At 36.6% G+C, this 20,758-nt stretch overlaps 1 protein-coding gene across 6 annotated transcripts in view; it reads left to right on the top strand.

The window, feature by feature from the left end:
* Window positions 1-20,758, top strand: part of RAPH1 (Ras association (RalGDS/AF-6) and pleckstrin homology domains 1) — a 107,923-nt gene that overhangs the window by 44,264 nt on the left and 42,901 nt on the right. For 3 of the 6 annotated variants that reach the window (XM_066345102.1, XM_066345096.1, XM_066345101.1), the window contains exons 5-6: window positions 10,184-10,264; window positions 15,987-16,061. The exons of 1 other annotated variant lie outside the window; for it this stretch is intronic. In XM_066345102.1, coding sequence (XP_066201199.1) covers window positions 10,184-10,264; window positions 15,987-16,061 — 156 coding nt within the window. The remainder of the gene's footprint in view (window positions 1-10,183; window positions 10,265-15,986; window positions 16,062-20,758) is intronic. 2 more of the 6 variants (XM_066345099.1, XM_066345097.1) reach the window with 2 other exon arrangements.

Genomic DNA, 20,758 nt, shown 5'->3' with positions numbered 1-20,758 from the left:
GATCAAATAAGTTTAGAAAAAGTTGGCTTCAGTGAAAATGAGTTCTTCATGGAGTTCTTTTCATCAAGGAGAGGGCAGTTTTGTTATAGGGTAGCAACAAGAAAGAAGAAAATCAATGGGGACAAAATAAAGCCAGGCTTCCATTCACTTTGTATTTACAGTTCCCTCTAATATGGGGTAAAATAATGTATTTATGAATAGCCAAAAGGTAAAATTTTAAAACATTGTTTAATGAATTGCACAGAAATTTAAATTTTACACCTGTTGATATTATTGATTTTCCCCCATTGATTTAATGTATTAGGTTACTTCTTATCACTCAGTAACTCTTGCTACCTCCCACTTACCTAGTTTTGTTCTAGGTAGAATGGAGCACAAGGGAAGCATCAATTGTGATAGCTTGGATATAAACCAGTTTTACTGCTTCTAATGAAAGCAAATTATGTCAGTCTAAAGGATAAACTTTAATTTATTTGAAGTGAAACTTATCAAAGTGGTATATATTCCATAGAGAACTTGAAAACTGATTTCTACCTTATGATACTAAGTAGCACCAGCTACTTAGTATGCGTCTTTCATGTCCTTTAGATTTACCTGTTGAATATGAGCACCATTTTATTAGGGATGTGCTTTCTTGTTTCTTCTTGCTTTGTATGCTGATATTCCTTCTTTCCATTCAGATTATTTATAATTGAGGCAACATGCATGGGGACAGGTTAATCACTCAGGATGTGTATGTGTGTGTGTCCACCTGTAACATACTCTCATTGTAGAAGTTCATACAATAAAAAAGCAAGAAAAGTGAAATTCTTCTCCCAGCAGACACTTCAGATGGTATCCAGTGGTATCCATGGGCAAGAAGATCAATTTTCAATGGTGTTATGTTTAACATAAGGCCTTAATATAAGGGTTTGGTGAGTAAGCCAGAAATAAAGCAAGGAAAGGAGTTAAGGTCTTCTCTGTTCAGCCTGTTCTTTTGCCTTGCCCAATGGGTAGAAAAGTAGTTTGACTGGAACTTGCTTCAATACGTTTTTAGGGATGTAGTTTGTTCTGATTCATATCTAGAAAATTGAGGGAGGCTTACTAGGTCCCAAACCCATATATCAAATTATCCCTACATATAGTTTATAAAAAACATTAGTTTTACATGCATATGGAACTTAAAGAGTCAAATGGTTCTGTAAGACTTGTTACAAAAAACGCTGTTACCTACACATACACACACACACACACACCCATATTCTGTTCCCAGAGGTAAGCACTTTCTGCCTTTTTAGGGTATTTACCTCCATATCATTAACTCTATATTTATATCACTACTTCTTGATTTTTTTCAGTTGCATATATTATCTGCTGACTTCACATTCTGGAAGATTAGGAGCTAACACTCTTTAGACAACTTCCCCCACTTCTCTCCTCTTGTTACACATCATCCCAATGTATTTTGGTTGAGTTACTGCTGTTCAGTGTTTATATAATATTATCATGATTATATATTTGCAACTTACTTCTAAACTCTGTATACTTTTATTACATTTCCATTCTGGGACATTATATTTTGCTTTTCCTGAAATTAATAATTGTCTTTAGATTTTAAGATACATCTTTTTTTTTTTTTGTATGTTTATCACTATTTCAACTCCAAACTTTCCCCCAGTTGATTAAATCCCTTATATATTTTAAACAAGATTGGTATTCTATTAATTTCATCTTAAATTTTTTTTTTTCTTTTGGAGTCTTTAGGGCCATTCTGAGGTCTTTTCTCTCAAATGGGTAAGGCTTCTTCAGAGAAAATTCTTCCCTTTCCCTGCCGCAGCCAATTTATGAAAGAAGGCGTGAGATTTGGGGTGGCCCTCAGTGTTCAGTATGAGAACTTCCATTTAATCCTTCTAGGTCAGGGGTTTTCAACCATCAATTTATTGACACTTAGGGCTAGATAACTTGTTGTGAGGAACTATCCTGTGCATTGTAGTATGTGTTAAGCAGCATCCCTGTCATCTACCCACTAGGTGCCAGTAGTACACACACGCAACCTCCATTTGTGACAACAGAAATGTCTGCAGACATTGCTACATGTTCCCTGTAAGGCAAGATTGTCCCCATTTGAGAATTTACTACTTTAAGTACAAAGTTAATTAGCAGGTCTGAGCCCTTTTATTCATGGGAAGTGACCTTAAATTTCCCTTCTCCTGGAACTCATTTACTAGAAACTTAATAAATATAGAATGTTTTCAGGTAATATTACCTGTTGTAAATTGACCCTTGATTGATGAGTGTATATGGATCAAGAAGATGGTGAGTGAACTTTAGAAGCCTATGAAAAGACACAGACCTTGACTTCCTGGTGTGCAGTATGTGATTCTTATAAGTTAGCATGAACACACCTCTTGAGGGGCCCTGGATCCTACACTCACTAGCTCTTGTAATGTGCCACCAGTTCCTGTGGACCAAGAAGTTTTTCTAAGCTAGGTGATTTCTGTTCTTACCTGACACGATCTCTTTGTCAACGATGGTCCCAAAAAGTCTCCTGGTGGACAGTTCAGATATCTTCTGAAGATAACATGTCTAATGCTAATGTGCTGTCTTTGTCTCTATGGAACTAAGTGAACCTGATGCCAAGCTATTTTCTATTGGGTCCCGTCAGTGAATATCAGTCTGAACCTGAGACCACTGCTGGTTGGCGAATAGAGGAGGGAATCTGAAAATTAACTGCATTCTTAAATATATTTTCAGCCAATCTTCCTGCTTTTTAGTTCCACCTTCACTTCTGCTGCTCTGGAGACTTTTGAGGTTGCATAATGTAACTTTGGGGTGCTCCTCTGCTTTTCTCCAGTGCTGACTTAGCATTCAGATTTTCTTATGCCTGCTGAGTTGGTTACCATTCAGCCATATGCTTTCTGGCTTCCAAAATTTTTCATGTCTTCTTGTGAGTCTGTCATAAAAACAAACCACACAACAAAACCCTTCATTTTATTCTCTTTTAGTAGAATTTGGGGAGGGAGTGGAGCTACCTCATTGCCCATTCACAGTTTCCCTCTTATGTCTACAGTCTCTAGACCTGAAAGACCCAAGGTACAGTTCTCAGGTTACCTTTGATCTTATGTACTGACAAATCCCAATTATTATAATTTTTTTAGCAAGATACAGGCAGAAAGGGAGAGACATAAGAAGCATCAGTTCTTCGTTGTGGCATCTTAGTTGTTCATTGATTGCTTTCTCATACGTGTCTTGATGGGGAGGGGACACTCCAGCAGAGTGAGTGACCCCTCAATCCATTGACCTTGGGCTCAAGCCAGCAACCATGGGTCATGTCTATGATCCCACACTCAAGCTGGCAACCCCACGCTCATGTCGGCAACCTCGAGGTTTCAAACCTGGGCACTCGGCATCCCAGGCCAATGCTCTGTCCACTGCGCCACCACCTGGTCATGCCAAATCCCAAATCTTAATACCGTATTTTACTTATTTAAGACACACCCCTCCCCCCCCCCCCCCACACACATTTTCATATCTCTAAAACAGTGGTTCTCAACTGGGAGCTACTTTGTCCCCTAAAGGACATTCAGCAATGTCTGGAGACATTTTTGGATGTCAGCGATATAAAGGTGCTACTGGTGTGTAGTGGGTAGCGGCCAAGTGTGCTGCTAAAATCCTGCAATGCCCATGACAGCTCCCACAACAAACAATTATCTGACCCAAAATAATACCACACATAAAGGTGGCATCTATTACTCACTGTGTGCAAAGTGGCAGTTACCCCACGTTGTGTGAAGCCTTCTGTTGACAAGCAGGTACCAACATTAAGTCATCTTAGATTCAGTGAAATACAGGATTGTTAGCCAGCGTGTCCCCTGAACTCCAGGCTCATACATCTTATCTTTAATCAATATTTATCTCTATTTGGGTGTCTTAACAGGTAGCTCAGATTTAACTCATCTGTAACTGAAATTACTATCATTTCTCTCAAACTTATTCCTTTCACAGTCTTCTCCATCTCAGTTAACAGCTATTTTGTTTTTCCAATGTATCAAACAAAATCTTTTGTGTCTTTATCTACTTGTTTTTCTTTTTACCCTCCTGTGAATCCAGCAACAAATTCTGTTCCCTTTACCTTCAGAATATGTTTAGAATTTTATCGTTTCTAACTACCTGCCACCAAGCCAACATTACCTTGACAGATTTTTGCGAAATCCTACCGTTGGTCTCTTGTGTTCATCTTCCCCTACAGTCTATCATCCACACGACAGCCAGAGTAGTCCTGTTAAAAAATAAGTAAGATCTTGCCCTTACTGTTTTCAGACCTAAAATCCCTACAGTGACCTACATTCTGGGCCTTACCAAATCTGCTTTCCTGTTACTTCTGCCCCTATTTTCCTTCTTCCCTCCTCCCTTACTCTGCCAGACGCTGCCTCTAGTTGCTCTTCGCCAGAAGTCAGAGCCCACCTCAGAGCCTTTCACTTGTCCCCTGCCTGAGCACCTTCCCCATGAGAGACCGACCCCTTATTACCTTCAAGACTTTGCTCAAATATCACCTTCTTTGATCACCGTATTTTGAAATTGAACTCCTCTTCTTCTGCCTTGTGATTACTTTTTATCTGTTCTCCTTTATATTTCTGTTTATTTTATCAGTATTTAACATATTGTATATTTTACTTTTCAAATTCTGTTCATCTGTCCCCTCCCACTTGAATATAAGCTTCATAAGAAGAGAAGGATTTAAAAACTTTTTTTTTTTTAGTTCCTGTTGTATCCTTAGCACCTGGAGCATTATTTAGCTCATAAGAAGCACTCAGATATTTGAATGAACAAAAATGCATGTATTCGAACAATCTTGTCTCTAAAGTTGTCAGTATTATTTTCCCTCAAGATGGCAGATGGAGTGCCACAAGAGAAGTAACTTGGGAAAACACTGAAGAGTGAAACTTGTTTTTTTCCAACTGGGTTCTTTAGAAGCAGTAATTATACCTAACTGTTTAAGGGAAATCCAGGACAGAACCGTTAGTTTCCGCTGCAGTTTAGTGACATTAGAAAAAATCAATTTGAGATTGCTTTTATTTCTCAATAAAATAAAATGCTCCTGTAGCTTGTGGACATGAGTTGTCAGACTGCCCGTCCTAAAATAAAATGCCCCTGTAGCTTATCTTCCTGCCGCGGGGTCTCGGAAAGCCGGCAGAAACAGCGTAGGACATTTCATATCAGGAAGAGGAGGTCTTTTCTCCAGGTTTCTCTTTCTTGATCTTGCTGAAATATTGTGTTTCCAGGCACTTCACATGTTACTCCATTTAAGCCTTTCACCATCCCAATGGTAGGGGCATTATACCAGAGAAGAGATTAAGTAGACAAATAACTGAAAAATCTGTATTTGAATTTCACAACTAAACATTTGCCTCCCAATTTTTATCAATATCTTAAAAATAAAGTGAAGCTGATTATTAAAAATATTTCCAGAATGTTAAAGAATGTTTTAGCATAAAAATATTTTCTATGGATAAATATAGAAATAAATTATAGAATGATTTTAGTGTTGTTATGAAACCCATCAGTAATGTTCATTTGCTAATTTTTTGAAATGCAAATTCATTGTACTTGAAATAAATTCTAATAGAGACTCCTAACTGTGACCAATGTGAAAAAACATTGCAGCTGATTTTCTCTCTTTTTTGTGGTATTTTATTTACATTAACTGATTCGAACAATATTTTTCAATAAGACAGCCATTTGCAAATTTAAATGGCAATTGCATGTTATAAATTTTATATAAAATAGGGTTTACTGATAAAAGGTTAATGCTACATATAATTTTATATTTTCTGATGGGTTTTAAACTAGTGAATCCTCTGAATTTGGAATTTTATACATAAAAATAGTTTTTAAATGAAAATCTTTTAAAATCTATTACTGTACTTTATGGCAGATTCAAAAGGTTTTTGACTAATTTTAACAATACTTGATTGTGTTATAAATATGATAGGAAAATATTTTTTGTATCTGAGCTACTTACACTTTTGAATATTATCGTTGTTTCCCTCATCTGTAGAGGCTTTATTATTACATGAAATAGTTCGTGGATATACTCTTATAACCAGTAATATGCAACATAGTATGTCATAGCTTCAATGCCGTTCCTCTACAGCACTTCCTTTGCTTTTAGAACTGTTTTAAGAATTAATGTGTTTAGAAATTTTGAGGTATTGGAAAGAAAACAGCAGTTGCATTTACTGTAGCATCAGGGAGAAAACCTCACTGGCATTGAAGTTCATTGAATTATTCTTAGCAAACAACCTTTTGATCTGGAGTATTAACTGGGTGGGAGGCAAGCACAGGGCTTTCTGCATCTTTGAGGCCTACATATGTAAAAATTGGGGTTATTGATTGGCTTATTAATTGTTGCAGCTTACATTTTTCTTAAAATTCTAATGGATGTATTGCTACATCTCACAGAGATTTGGTCACATGTACCAACGTGGTGTTTAATTCTGGATTTCACTGGCCTGGCCTACTGAAGTTAATGGCAGAGAAGCTGTAAAGTGAAAGAGGAGCTGTAAATTTGGGAAGAGCCAGGGAAAAGAAAGAAGTTTCTAGTTCTCACAAGCACTTTCCAAACGCAGTAATTCTCCCAATCAACACTGGCATAAGTGCCCTGATTCTTTGTGTATTTCATAGAAATCTGTGTAATTTTTCTTCCCTGAAGAGGTAAAAAGGCATTTTTATTTGGTTTTAGGTCAATTTTGTTTTTCTCTTTTCTCTGATGTTATGGACGACTAGGAAAGGACCTTTTTTTGAATAAGAGAAGAAGTATATCCATCTGTTTTTAAAATTAATAGGGACTATAAAATATAATATAGTTTTAAAAGCATTCAAATATTTACTGGCTATAGAATAGTTGTTAAAAGGAGAAGAATAAAGAGAAGAGGGGGGGAAAGGAACAATAGCAGCTGCTATATTGAATGCTTATTCTGTGGTGAGCATTGTGCCATACATGTCTTAACACACTGAAGCTGCCTGGTGCCTTGTGGAATAGGTACTGCAATTGCCTCTGGTTCACAATGGAAGGGACTAAGGCAGAGAGGGACTAAATAACTTTCCCAAGGACTTGAACCCAGACATTCTTGTATAGCTCATACTGCAGCACCATGCTGCTTCACAGAATGGAAGGAGAATCAAGACAAGGCTAGACTGACTGACCAGCCCTCTCTGATCCAGGCCTTAGAGGCAGAACTTGCATGAGCAGAAGAAAAAAAAAGGCGAAAAGATTTATGTGGTAACATCTCCATCTTGTGGTGGTTGTTAGTATATTCCTGACTTGAGTTAAAATTTGTTAACGCAAAGCTGCCTCTAATCTAAATGTATTGAGGCTTAAATAAAATTCAGATGAGGGCTGAATTCTAATTCTAATAAAATTTTATATCTAGCGGTCTTTCCATATAAATGCAGTTATTACCCCATTTGATACATAGAGAAACAGGTTAAATAATAAGCTCAGAGTCACATTGCTAGTAAATAGCTGAGCTGGAGTCCAGCCCTAGGGTCTCCATTCTTACCCATCATGCTGTGCTTTTTGTGTGTGTGTGAAAAGCACATACACAGGCCAGTAAAAGAGGAATGTCAATCTGCTTTTATTGAAACACTAATGTGTGTTTGCAACCTCCATTTTTTCCAGTTGTAATCTAAGGTGTTAGCTATCAAAAGGAAGTGCTTTATTTTGTAATCATGACTTTGGTACAGGCCATTTCTTGATTTATGATTTGGCTCCCGTGTTCAGATCAATGCTTTTCCACCCCCCACCCCTCACCCCTGCCCAAGATTCTAGCTTGTAAATGGCACTTCATTTTAACCTTTTCCAGATTCAATTCAAAAAAGTAGTGAACCATAACTTACTTTGCAGAATTTGTGGAGAGTTTTTGAGAGATTGATGGAGAATTTGATAGTTTTATAACAAATGGAAGTTTTGGAACTGAGAATATTTAGAACAAAATTTACGTGGAGAATTGACCCTCAAATTTCATTTTTATTTTGTCTTGAGAATAACTTTTAGACTTAATGTAGTGATGAAGAGTAGATAAAAATTAGATTGGGAGAGAAATATTTTTATAGAATAGTAAATATTTTGTGGAAATAGATCTTAATTAACATTAGTTTATATCATTTGATAATCTCTTTTATCTTTATTAATGTAACAACATTTAATCTTTGCATACATACAATTTTCTATTGGTTTTTGTCACTTTGCATACATATATTCATTTTTGGCTAAGGATGTGTTGAATTTTAATATCAATAACTATATTGTTTCATACTGTTTAACATGGTACATAGGCAGTCATTTCTTTTTGGACACTTTAGATTTAGATTTTTATTTTAAATTAATCAGTAAGCATTAGGAAATAAAATGTTAGCTGGTGTGAGAGAATAGATTTTATTTTAAACTTTTTATTTTGAAAAAAATGTCAAATTTACAAAAACATGAAAGAAGAGTACAAAGAACTCATGATACTCATTCAGATTCACTAATTTTTTAACAATTTGCCACATTTACTTTATTTTTTAAACATCTTTTTTTTCCTTAACCATTTAAGAGTGAATTGATTGGCATGTATCATGCCCCTTTAGCCCTTAATATGGCAGTCTTTGTTTCCTAAGAATGAGGATATTGGCAATATAGATTTGATAGGCCTCCTATAGATGCAGTGATTGACACAGTGCTATAAAATATGTTCAAGAGAAAATGTAGAGGAAGGAAAGTAAAAACAGTCTTCATCTGGCCAAGCATGTGTCATGAAGTTCAAAAATAAGTAGTTATTCATACATTCCATTGATAGTTGAACGCCTAGGTGCTGCACTGGCCTGTAAGTTATAAAACTGTGAACATAATGCACAGTGTCCTTACGAGGTTATAAATTGTATGAGGAGAGAGGTGTGAAGATAGACAACCAAACTAACAGTTTCAGTACAATATGGTGAATAGTATGATAGGAAAGATAGAAAACCTTGGTTAAAAGGTCATCGATGACTTTGAGAATGAATTACAGAATGCAGTACAACTCAAAGATTTGGAAAAGAAAGATGTGTGCTAGACTGTAGAGAGCTGAGGGGTAAGTGGAGGAGGTACATACACTATAGCTGAATTCAGGAAATCTGGCAGTGAAAAGCAGAAAATAGTTTAAAGAGAGAATACCCAGGAGACTTGATTATTTTTCGGTCCTTAATAAGCTGGACTAGTTGAGGATCGAAGACATATGCTAGAGAGGGGATGAGTAGGATCTACACCAGGGGTAGTCAACCTTTTTATACCTACCGCCCACTTTTGTATCTCTGTTAGTAGTAAAATTTTCTAACCGCCCACCGGTTCCACAGTAATGGTGATTTATAAAGTAGGGAAGTAACTTTACTTTATAAAATTTATAAAGCAGAGTTACAGCAAGTTAAAGTATATAATAATAATTACTTACAAGTACTTTATCTCAGATTTTCGCTAAGTTTGGCAGAATAAATCTTTATAAAACAACTTACTATATAGTTAAATCTATCTATTTATACTTTGGTTGATCCGCTACCGCCCACCATGAAAGCTGAAACGCCCACTAGTGGGCGGTAGGGACCAGGTTGACTACCACTGATCTAGCTAGGACGTGCTTAGCTTTGGAGGGGAAAAAAACATATTTACTCATGTAGAACTGGAGAGAAGGATGAGAATATGGGTGTAGTTATAGGATGCGTTTTAGGGATGAAGATCCTCATGATAGATGGGTGTGATATGCTTAGTAATGCGGGGAGTGAGATCATGTGAAGAGGTGGAAAGGTGAAATTAGAAGCTTGGAGAACTTGGAAACTACTTAGAACAGGCTTACAGGGAGTGGGGAGGAACGATAGTAGTGCTGAAAGCAGTCAAGGCCCAGTTGAAGTTCAGAGCATGAACTGTAATGGACAGTGTTTCTGCATGGTTCTCCCATAGAGCTCTGCTGTACAAAAGTAGAATGACATCCTTAAATTATCAACATTTAGAATCATCTGGTTCTTACCTTTTTTATTTTTTCATAGTATGATGAAAGCTACATGCAACTTTTCATTGCCATTTTATTTCAGCTATTCATTTCAGTGATCTTTTCTCTTCCTGCATGCTGATGATAACTGCCCTTTTCCACCTCCTTTACCTATCATTTTCTTCCTTCCTGCATTTTCACAGCATGCTATTTCTCTGAGATGTCCCAGCAAGCAGGCCAAGCGGCATATTGACTTCACAGAAGAACAGGCTGACCTGACACCTGTAAGTTCTGTAAACATGTCTGTGGGACTACTTCAGTATCAAGGAAGAGCAGTACATTCTTTAGAACTTCTGATAATGAAACCTTGTTATAAACCTCAGTTTTTTAATTAAAAATTAAACCACACTTAAAAATAAATGAGCAAAAGCAAATGAGCAACTGTATGATATGGCACCATTGAATATTAATTGATACACATGGTAAGATTATATAGTTTGTGGCATATCTAATACAGAAGAGTTCTATATTGGAACCTGAAACCACATGCTTTCTTTTTTATTCTGAAATTAAAGGTTTTTGTAAATTTCTTAAGATATTAACACATTTAGCTTTTTTCAGAATGGGGATATCAAGTAGAATGATTTTTCTGCACTGATGCTTAACTGAAAACCTAAATTATTTTTATTAAAAAAATGTATCCTCGGGTCAGTAGATACCTGGTCAGTGGATGCTCAGAGCTGCACTGTTTGCACCATATGGTAGCCACTAGCTATATATGGCTATAAGCACTTGAAATGAAGTTAATCCAAATTGAAAGGTGCTATAAAGATAAAATATACACTGGATTTTGAAGATTTTGTATTAAAAAAGAATGTGAAATATCTCTTAATATTTTTGTATTGATTACTTATTGAAATTATAATGTTGTAAATATTTTCAGTTAAATAAAAGATACTGATATGACCTTAACACATGATTTTCTTTTTTAAAAATGTGCTTACTAGAAAATTTTAATTACATTCGTAAGCTCATATTTCCATTGGTCAGCACTGCTTCAGTCATCTGTGAAGCATTAAAAAATCTTTGACCTTGACCCAGCTGAATCAGATTCCTTCTGACCCTCTCTCTTTCCCTCCTCTTTCTTCCCACGCTCCCTTCTTCCTACCATTGAAAAATATGGTGGTAACCCAGTGAATTGATTTTACACACCACTAATGGATTATATATCCTGTATATGGGGAAAAAAACTTCTCCAACCCCTTCCCTACACTCGTAAGCATCAACCACACTTACTGTCATGCTTGTGTTTTCATCTACTTGTGTCTTTTTTTTCCTTGGGAGAGAAAGACATGTATGTGCCCTCACCGGGAATCGAACTGGCAACCTCTATGTTTCTCTGTGTTTCTGGACAACTCTCCAACTAACCAAGCTATCCAGCAAGGGCTTATACTTGTGTCTTCTACCCAAGCCACAGTTCTCAATCCTTTCAGTCCCAGTACCCCCATTTTATAACAAATTATAACACTATTTTTACTATTCCAAATGAAATTGATATAGATAATGTAACTTATGTAGCTATTTTTAATGAATTTAGTGCCCTAATGCCTAATCTGAAGGAGAAATAACAAAAAAATTAATTTATAGTATAAGGTATTTACTTTAGTTTTTAATTTTTTTTACAGGAAAAAGAAAGTAGAAATATGAGTGGACTTAGAATTAAAGCATGTTATGATAAATTATAGCAGATATAATACTTGTATATGGTTATAGGGAATGGGAAATGATCGTAACTGAAGTAATAGGGATAACATGCTGAGACAATTTATAGACCATCACAGAAAAGAAAATGAGGAAGTACCAAGTTCTTGTAAATGAGCTGAATCTGACTTATAATTACACAATGACAAAATCGTTCCCTGCCCTACAACATTGGGATGAGGCAGTGATAAAATGATTTTAGTATTTCATTTTTTACAATATAGATTTCTCATGGCACTATAAATATTTTAAATAAGACTATATAAAATATTTTTAATCAAGCTTTATTAATGAAGCTCAGTGAGATACCTGCATTTTTGTCTTTTCATTAATATACTAGTAATTAGGTATTAATACTGTTAGGAGGAATTTCAAATCTCTCCTGTTGTTTACTCGCATGTGACCGTGCAGTCTGACACTCTTAGTTTTTGGTACTCACAATTCTTACTTCCGGTTAGGTTTCCATTGCTGAAATGATTTTCTAACATAAGTAACTCCTGGTAAATTCCGAGGAAAAGAAAGAGCCGGCTTCCTTCATTTTATTTACATGGTATATAGCATTCCTGGAAGATTCATTGAAAATTAAAATTATACATAAATACTTCATGTTTATAGGTAAAATGGAATCTAAGCTTAGATTGTTATAAACAGGATTAGCCACCTGTATGATTCTCATATAAGGATGTTAAAAATTCGTGTGTAATATGGGACTTTGGTTATTATATGACATTGTTCCATGCTTACAGAACATCTAGCTTTTCTGACTTCCCTCCCAATAAATACCGGTAATGCTATCTTCTCCATCATTGTGGCAGCACAAAATATCCCCAGTGTTTTTTTTTATATGCCTCTTTGAGGGCAGCACCACCCCCATTGAGAACCCCTGGTATCTCTACTCTCTGTCTACTCCTCACCCCAGCTGCTTTTACACATCCGCTAAGCTTTTTCAGAGAGATTTTACTGAGCTCCTAACTTTGGGTTAGGTAGTCCATCTCCTATACTGCTTGTTCCCATACCACTTACCACACTGTCAGGGAGTTGTCAGTTTTCTCCCTACTAGACTCTAAGCTCTGTGAGAGCAAGAAATGTCTTGGTCATCTTTGCATCTCCAGTGCTTGGCATGATTTCAGGCTCAAAGTTGAAACCTATAAATATAGTAATTGAATAAATAAAAGAAAGGGGAAAAGGGAAGAGAGTAAGAAAACGGGCTAATAAACCAGTGAAATGGATTGAGAGTAAGTGCTGACTTTGTGGTGTCAGTGGTGAATGAAGGACAATATAAAAAGTCCCCAATCAAATGAAGTTCTGCGTTTTTATAACCAGTAAGTAACATGTACCAGGACTGAAGGCTGATTCAATGACACGTCCAAAGCACTGCGTCATACTGTTCTCAGTCCTACTACTGCACACACTCCGCTCATCCCTTTTGCATCTTTCCCCAGTAACCAGTCCTTCTGCCACCCACACTCCTTCCTGAGGAATTGAAGAGCTATGTAGGACTGGCACTAGTGGGGAAAGTTAGATAAGTATTTAATGAAGGGAGGAATTTGCTGCTTCTGATTTCTAGATTTCCAGGGGGGTTTTCCTGTTACAAATGCTTGTAGCTTAGATAAAGGGAACATAGAGGCCTGGCCTTGCCCTAACGGTGAATAAGCAATGAATAGCTATTGTATATATGACTGTCTCAAACAGAGTCACTTATGGTCATGTCCACTTATTACTTGTGGTCTCATTTTCTAGATGTGCCATATTTTGGAGTCACCAACTGTAATGACTGTCCCCTTTTTATTTTAAGCTATTTAAACCTTGTAAAAATTTTAAATGAATTCTACCGTAAGAGTCTTCAAATAGGTATTCTTACTGATCAGAGTATAGATTATTTTAGTGATTTGAAATCTTGAAGTGATTTGAATTTAAGGGCTGATTGAGTAAATCTTGTAAGATTTTTTTTTTTAATTTAAACTTTAATTTAAGGTCTGGGATTATATTTATGAAATAATACTTTCGATAGGCTGAAGTAGATTTATTTTTTAAATTTATATACAATTATCTAAATATTAATGTTCCACTCATTTGGGGAATATTTTTCTGAGAAAGTAAACTTTATGAATAAGATAAATAGGAAAGGGTTTTCAATAAGTTATTTTTTATATGTTTAACATATATAATTGTATAAATACTTTTTTCCCCATTGTGATAGCAAAAAATGAATGGGAGTAGAGCAGTGAAAGTTATCATTGCTCTTTTAATTGTCATTCCCAGTTTTCACCTTGGTCTTTACTGATTGTTAACCTCAAATTAAATTGAATTTTTTTGGAAATTTCTGCTTACATAGTGTCTATAGATGAGCCAACTAATCCTTATCTTCAGGAGAATTATACCATTTAGGTAAATGATGACCTAGGGATAATTGTCTCTGTTCTTGTTGTCTATCTTGTTAGTATTAATCTTGATGAATATATCCAATATTTTTTAACCTTGGGTTTCTTTTGTTGTTGTTCTTTTTTTTCCAGGAGTGGGTGAAGGGGGCTGGTGTGCTTATAAGGTTCATCTTTAATTAAAACAAAGCTAAAAAAAATACAGGCAATGAAATACCATATATAGCAAACCTAACTCAAGTGTAGATATTAAGTTAATATTATTTTCTGTAACTATTTCTAATCTTAAGTACAAGGGGTCCTCGAGTTACAACATAGTTCCGTTACTATGACAGAGACATAACCTGAGTTTTGGTGTAAGTCAAAATACACCCTAGCCTAAGTCACTTACCTATCCTAACACAGTTGTAAAATCATAACCTAGAACAGTGGTAGTCAACCTGGTCCCTACCGCCCACTAGTGGGCGTTCCAGCTTTCATGGTGGGCGGTAGCAGAGCAAAGTATAAATAAAAAGATAGATTTAACTATAGTAAGTTGTTTTATAAAGATTTATTCTGCCAAACTTAGTGAAAATCCAACATAAAGTACTTGGAAAGTAATTACTATTATATGCTTTAACTTGCTGTAACTCTGCTTTATAAGTTTTATAAAGTAAAGTTACTTCCCTGCTTTATTCATCACCATTACTGTGGAACCGGTGGGTAGTTAGAAAATTTTACTAACAGAGATACAAAAGTGGGTGGTAGATATAAAAAGGTTGACTACCACTGACCTAGAACATTAAAAACACAACTAAGCCACAGAAAAAGAATACCGTGTATTCTTCTGCCACACACAACTAAACTAGTTCACTCATGTAGTCCATAAGTACAATGCTAAGGGTGTAAGCCAAAACACGTCTTAATTTTTTTTTAAGTTTTTATGCGAGTGAGCGTAGTAAATTTGAAATGTCGTATGTCGAGACTGTCATAACCCGAGGACCCCCTATAGTATGTTTTATTTGTGACAAAGAACTTTATGAGAGTGGATGCTGCTCTGATGTTTATTTACATAAATTAAAAGAATTTGTTTCTCAAGAATAACTTGTTATACAGTTAGGTTTGTAAAATATAACTATAGAATATTTTCTATGACTCCACTTAGCTGTACCATGTATTGTTTTAAATGGAGGTTAACAACTATATAGCATTAAAACTAATTTGGAATTATTTAGGAGAGGCAAGTCTGAATTTTATATCAAAGCAGCTGTAATTTATACTGTAGAGTTTAAATAGAGTTGCATAAACACCTTACAGCATGTTATTAAAAAGTAATTAAGGGGGGAAGGATAGTTAGGGGCTATGTTATTCACAGTCATTTTAATGTAAATATCTTAATTGTTTGAATTAATTTAACCAAGTTAAGGTAACACCTTGAAGAAGTTTTAGAAATGATACAGTCTTATTCTCCTCATAAGAGTATACTATTTAAAGCTGTACAGGTCTTTTGTTGGCTGTACAAGAGGAAAGACTATATTTGTCATTGGTCTTTGATGCCTGTTTATTTGTGCTGTGTGCACAGCACTCACAAACACTGCCCTGGAAGACAGACTGGTTCTGTGATCTTTGCAGTGTGATCCATTTTCCCAGAGGGAGGAATCAGCAGGCGTCAGCTGGGACACTCTGCTGGTATCAATGATGCTGGTGCCTTCCTTTTCTCTTTTTCCCCATTTTAAAAAAGTTTTCTTTTGGACACATTTCAGTGAGTTTAGAGAAAAGATAAGAGATTAATAATAGAGAATATTCTTGCTTTGTCTACTTTATATTTTAAACACATAAAACCACTGACTTCTGTTGCCTTTTTTGTTTTTCTCTCTTTCTGCACAAGCACTCCTATCTGGACAGGGAAACCTCCCTTCTTCTGAGAAACATTGCAGGAAAACCTTCTCATTTGCTGACCAAGGTGATACTTCTTCTTTCCACCTGTATGTAAATATTTATTGCCTTGTAGGTAGAATATAATTGCTGATTTTTATTGCACTCTCAGATTTCTTAGATTGTCCTTTCTTGTTTCAGCACCATTGTGCTGAATAGAGATATTTCTTTCTCTTACTAAAGGTAATTATTTTAATGACTATTAGAAAATACTGAGAATAGAAAATATTTTCAGTTAATTTTCACTAGTTTTCAACTTTTGTAAGTAGTAAGTACCTAACAGTCTTTCCAGGTATGTTGTACTTTTTCTAGCTTAATATTGTATATCAATTTAAAGTCTAAAAATCATTGCTATTAATTTTAACTTTTACTACTAATGGTTATCCATGCTGTGAGTTGTTTTTTAGCAGACTTTGTTTTCTGATTCTTGTGTATATTATCAGCATTTATTTAATTAACACATTTGTTTATATAAACAGAATCTTACTTTACATTAGCCTCATCAAGTTTGAAGAGAATGTTGAATTTTAATTTCTCAGTTCTTCATTTTCAGAATAGTTTGAGGGTGGTCCTGCTAGATTTTAATCAGGCTGGTATTCTACAATGTTAAATCTTTTAGCCATTGTCATCACTAATTAATGATAACAGTAAGGAAGCTGACTGAATAGCTTTCTCCTGCTTTTGTTCAAATCATGTCTTTACTTCATTATCTTATTTAAATAATGTTAAATTCAAGAATGTCAGACTTGGTTTCTTAAGAACATACATAGTAATTATAGGTAATGTCTCTAGTTTGTTATTGTATCAGAGGGTTTTTTAAAATTAATATATTCTTAAACATACAAACTTGTGAAAGAAGATGATAAAGCTAAAACTAAAATCTCCATGAGAAGCAGTTCAAAGAGAAGACCCAGAGCCAGCAGGGAAACCTTTTCATTTGCTTGAGTTTCTCTCCTTAAGTCAGATTAGGAATGTGTTAGCAGTATCTTCGAGATCAGGGAAATGCAGAAGTCTAAGCAGTAATAGGCGTGTACTTTGTAACCATAGCAAAGTTCTTTCCTTTTCTTCAGCTCTTCTATTTACTCTCTTTCTACCTCGAATTCACACTCACAGCTTCAACTAGCATCTCTGTTCTAGATCATATCTCTGTACCTGAGAGCAGCAGATTTCCAAATAGCCATCAGGCATCTTCCTGGAATCTTCCTGGAAGATTATCCGCACCTTGGATCCCGCAAGTCTTTAGCTTCCATACCCTGAGCCTCACAATTTATATTCACATCTTCTTTTGACACTTGTTTCTGTTCAGAATGCTGCCATTCTCCCAGGCGCCCAGGTTTGAACCCTCTACCATTCTTGGTGCCTTCCTCAAAGCTCTGGTGAAGCTCATGGTAATCTGCAGGGTTTATTGAGTTCCCCCAGCCACTTCACTCCCATTGCCACCACCCTGAAGCCACTTTTACCTTTTACCAGAACCATTGCACTTGTCACTGGACTCTTGCACCCCTCCTCCAGTCCACTTTATACACTGCTCACAGATTAAGTATAACATTTTATCATTTCTATTGCTTATTTATTCAACAAATATTTGTAGAGTCATGTACTGTGCTAGCTGATGGGATATAACAATGTATAAAATAGGGCCATATATCCCCCTGTCCCCTCAGGAGCTCACAGTTTTCTTATGAAGATAGATTTTAACACTAACAAGCAAGAATGTAGACATATTCTAAACCATGTTCAGTGCTATGATGGAAGGCTACATATCCTTTAGACAGTAAAATCAGAAAAGACGCTTCTAAGGGGGTGACATTTCAGTATGAATGATGAAAAGAAGCCATTGTGAGGGTGAGGGGAAGTGGTCCATGTAGATAGGCCTGGGGAAAATAGCTTGGCATATTTGAGAAGCTGAAAAAAAGATTCTGTTGCTGGAGCCACAATAGTTGAAAGAAGAAAAGAGTGTACCAATACGGATTTGGAGAGGTAGGCAGGAACCAAATCATTGGAGGCATGCTAAGCAGTTTGTTGTTTTTTTTTTCTGAATGCTATGGGAATCTTGAAGAGAATAACTTCATCCATTCAACAAATAGCTACTGAATACGTACTATGTGCCACACAGTGTTTACAACCCAAAATGCAGGTGAACAAAGCAGTCTACCTACCACAGGGAGAATTGTTCTTTGCAAGTTTTGGATAAATGGCAGTCAGTAACTTCTCATCTCCCTCTGCCCAAGAGATGGTCATACCAACTGCAGCATCAGTCGTTCCCCTACTCAGATCCCATCTTCTCCCATTACCCAAGTGGGGGCATTACTGTATATATGGTCAATACCTGCCTATATAGCATCCTTACATACAATAAGAAATTTGAGCAAGAATGTGACTCAGTAGCATAGAACCTAAATGTTTAGGGTGGGGTAGGGAATGGAGTCAAGGATGAAGTGGCAGAACTTCCTAGATAACCTGAGCCATGGGGCCTCTCAGTGTCAGTGACCTCTCTACCAGGCTGTTTTGAAGCTAAAATGAGTTTAGACCTCTTGGGTATCTCTTGTGTGGCAGTTTGTTCTCCCTACCCAAAGAGTATGTGCCCACATTACTGAGTCTCCTCTGGTCTGCACTTGTCCAAACTAGGACATTGCACTTCCAGTAGTTAGTACACAGTAGAATGAACAGAACAGCACTGTGCTTAGGCCAAGGTAGCAAAGAGAATGTTGCTGTTTCTTTTTCCCACATCAATCCAGTTGTAACTGTACCACTGTTTTTGACATAACTATCCCACGTGGTGTTCTGAGCTGGGAGCCTCTGCAAAAAAAAACGGTTTCGTCTAGGAGTGGCAATTAGTGCCAGCACAGGACTATTTGCTGCAAATGAGAGCAGTGGGCAAAGGACATTGCTGATGCCCTTATATCTCTGGATATCATTCTAAAAAGCCTTAACCTCCTGATCTGGTAATGCATATTTGTCACTCCTACCCTGCTTTATTTATTTATTTATTTATTTATTTATTTATTTATTTATTCATAGGACTTATAACTGACTTATCACACATCTATTTTTTTTTTTTTTGTATTTTTTCTGAAGTTGGAAACGGGAAACAGACAGACTCCTGCATGTGCCTGACCGGGATCCACCCAGCACACCCACCAGGGGGCGATGCTCTGCCCATCTGGGGCATCGCTCTGTTGCAACCAGAGCCATTCTAGCGCCTGAGGCAGAGGCCACAGAGCCATCCTCAGCACCCGGGCAAACTCTGCTCCAATGGAGCCTTGGCTACAGGAGGGGAAGAGAGAGACAGAGAGGAAGGAGAGGGGGAGGGGTGGAGAAGCAGATAGGCGCTTCTCCTGTGTGCCCTGGCCGGGAATAGAACCTGGGACTCCTGCACACCAGGCCGACACTACCACTGAGCCAACCAGCCAGGGCCACACATCTATTTTTTTATTTTGTCTTTCATTAAATATAAACTTAAAGAGAGCTGCCATCATGCTGTACTCCTGCACTCTTATCCAAGCCTGCTCAGTCTCAACAGGTATCTGTCAAATGGAAGAATGGTTCTTTAGTGAGCATCAGTTTGCAAGAACTGCTCAATGTTGACCACCATCTTCTTTGCCTCAGAGAAATAAAAATGCTACTATGACTGAATATCTTTTATTTTTGACAGGCTGTTTTTATTTTTGCTATCCCAAAAGTTTGTGTTATAACCCTAGGACAAAAGGAGCTGTTACATTGTAGTGGAAAGAGCAAGTAGTCAGTTGGTAACTGCCTGTATAATCTTAGAGTTAGTCTTTCTGAGTCTTAGTACAGTGAATTTATTATTATTATTGAGAATTAAATGAGATACTATGCGTAGCAAGCCAATTAGTGTGTGACAGGTTTTAAGGTGTTTAGTTAATGTTCTTAGTGATCATTTCATGATTTCTTTAAGGGGAGAAAACTTGTTACTGTTTTGGGTCTAAGCAGTTTTATAGACTAGACCTTTTTTGGGCCACGGACAGCTTTAATGTCAGAAAATATTTTCACGGACCGGCCTTTAGGGTGGGATGGATAAATGTATCACGTGATCAAGACAAGGATCTAGAGCAGGGGTCCCCAAACTATGGCCCGCGGGCCACATGCGGCCCCCTGAGGCCATTTATCCGGCCCTCGCCGCGCACTTCCCGGAAGGGGCACCTCTTTCATTGGTGGTCAGTGAGAGGAGCATAGTTCCCATTGAAATACTGGTCAGTTGGTTGATTTAAATTTACTTGTTCTTTATTTTAAATATTGTATTTGTTCCTGTTTTGTTTTTTACTTTAAAATAAGATATGTGCAGTGTGCATAGGGATTTGTTCATAGTTTTTCTTTTATAGTCCGGCCCTCCAACGGTCTGAGGGACAGTGAACTGGCCCCCTGTGTAAAAAGTTTGGGGACCCCTGGTCTAGAGTGAGTCTTAGACGGATGTAACAGAGGGAATCTGGTCCTTTTTTAAAAATAAAACATCGTTCAGACTTAAATATAAATAAAACGGAAATAATGTAAGTTATTTATTCTTTCTCTGCGGACTGGTACCAGTCCATGGCCCGGGGGTTGGGGACCACTGGACTAAATCATTTCATGGGTATTAAACTGCTTATCACTCCAAGTTTTCTTTATATTTATTTCATTTGTGTAACTTTTTTGTTGTAATCTGTGAAACAAATTAGATCTCAAAAAAGCTGCTAACTGCTCTTTTGGTCCCTTAATTTCAATCGG

Source organism: Saccopteryx leptura, chromosome 7 (genome assembly GCF_036850995.1).
Source record: "Saccopteryx leptura isolate mSacLep1 chromosome 7, mSacLep1_pri_phased_curated, whole genome shotgun sequence".
Classification (NCBI taxonomy): Eukaryota; Metazoa; Chordata; class Mammalia; order Chiroptera; family Emballonuridae; genus Saccopteryx; species Saccopteryx leptura.
This window is presented reverse-complemented; position numbering and strand designations above follow the sequence as displayed.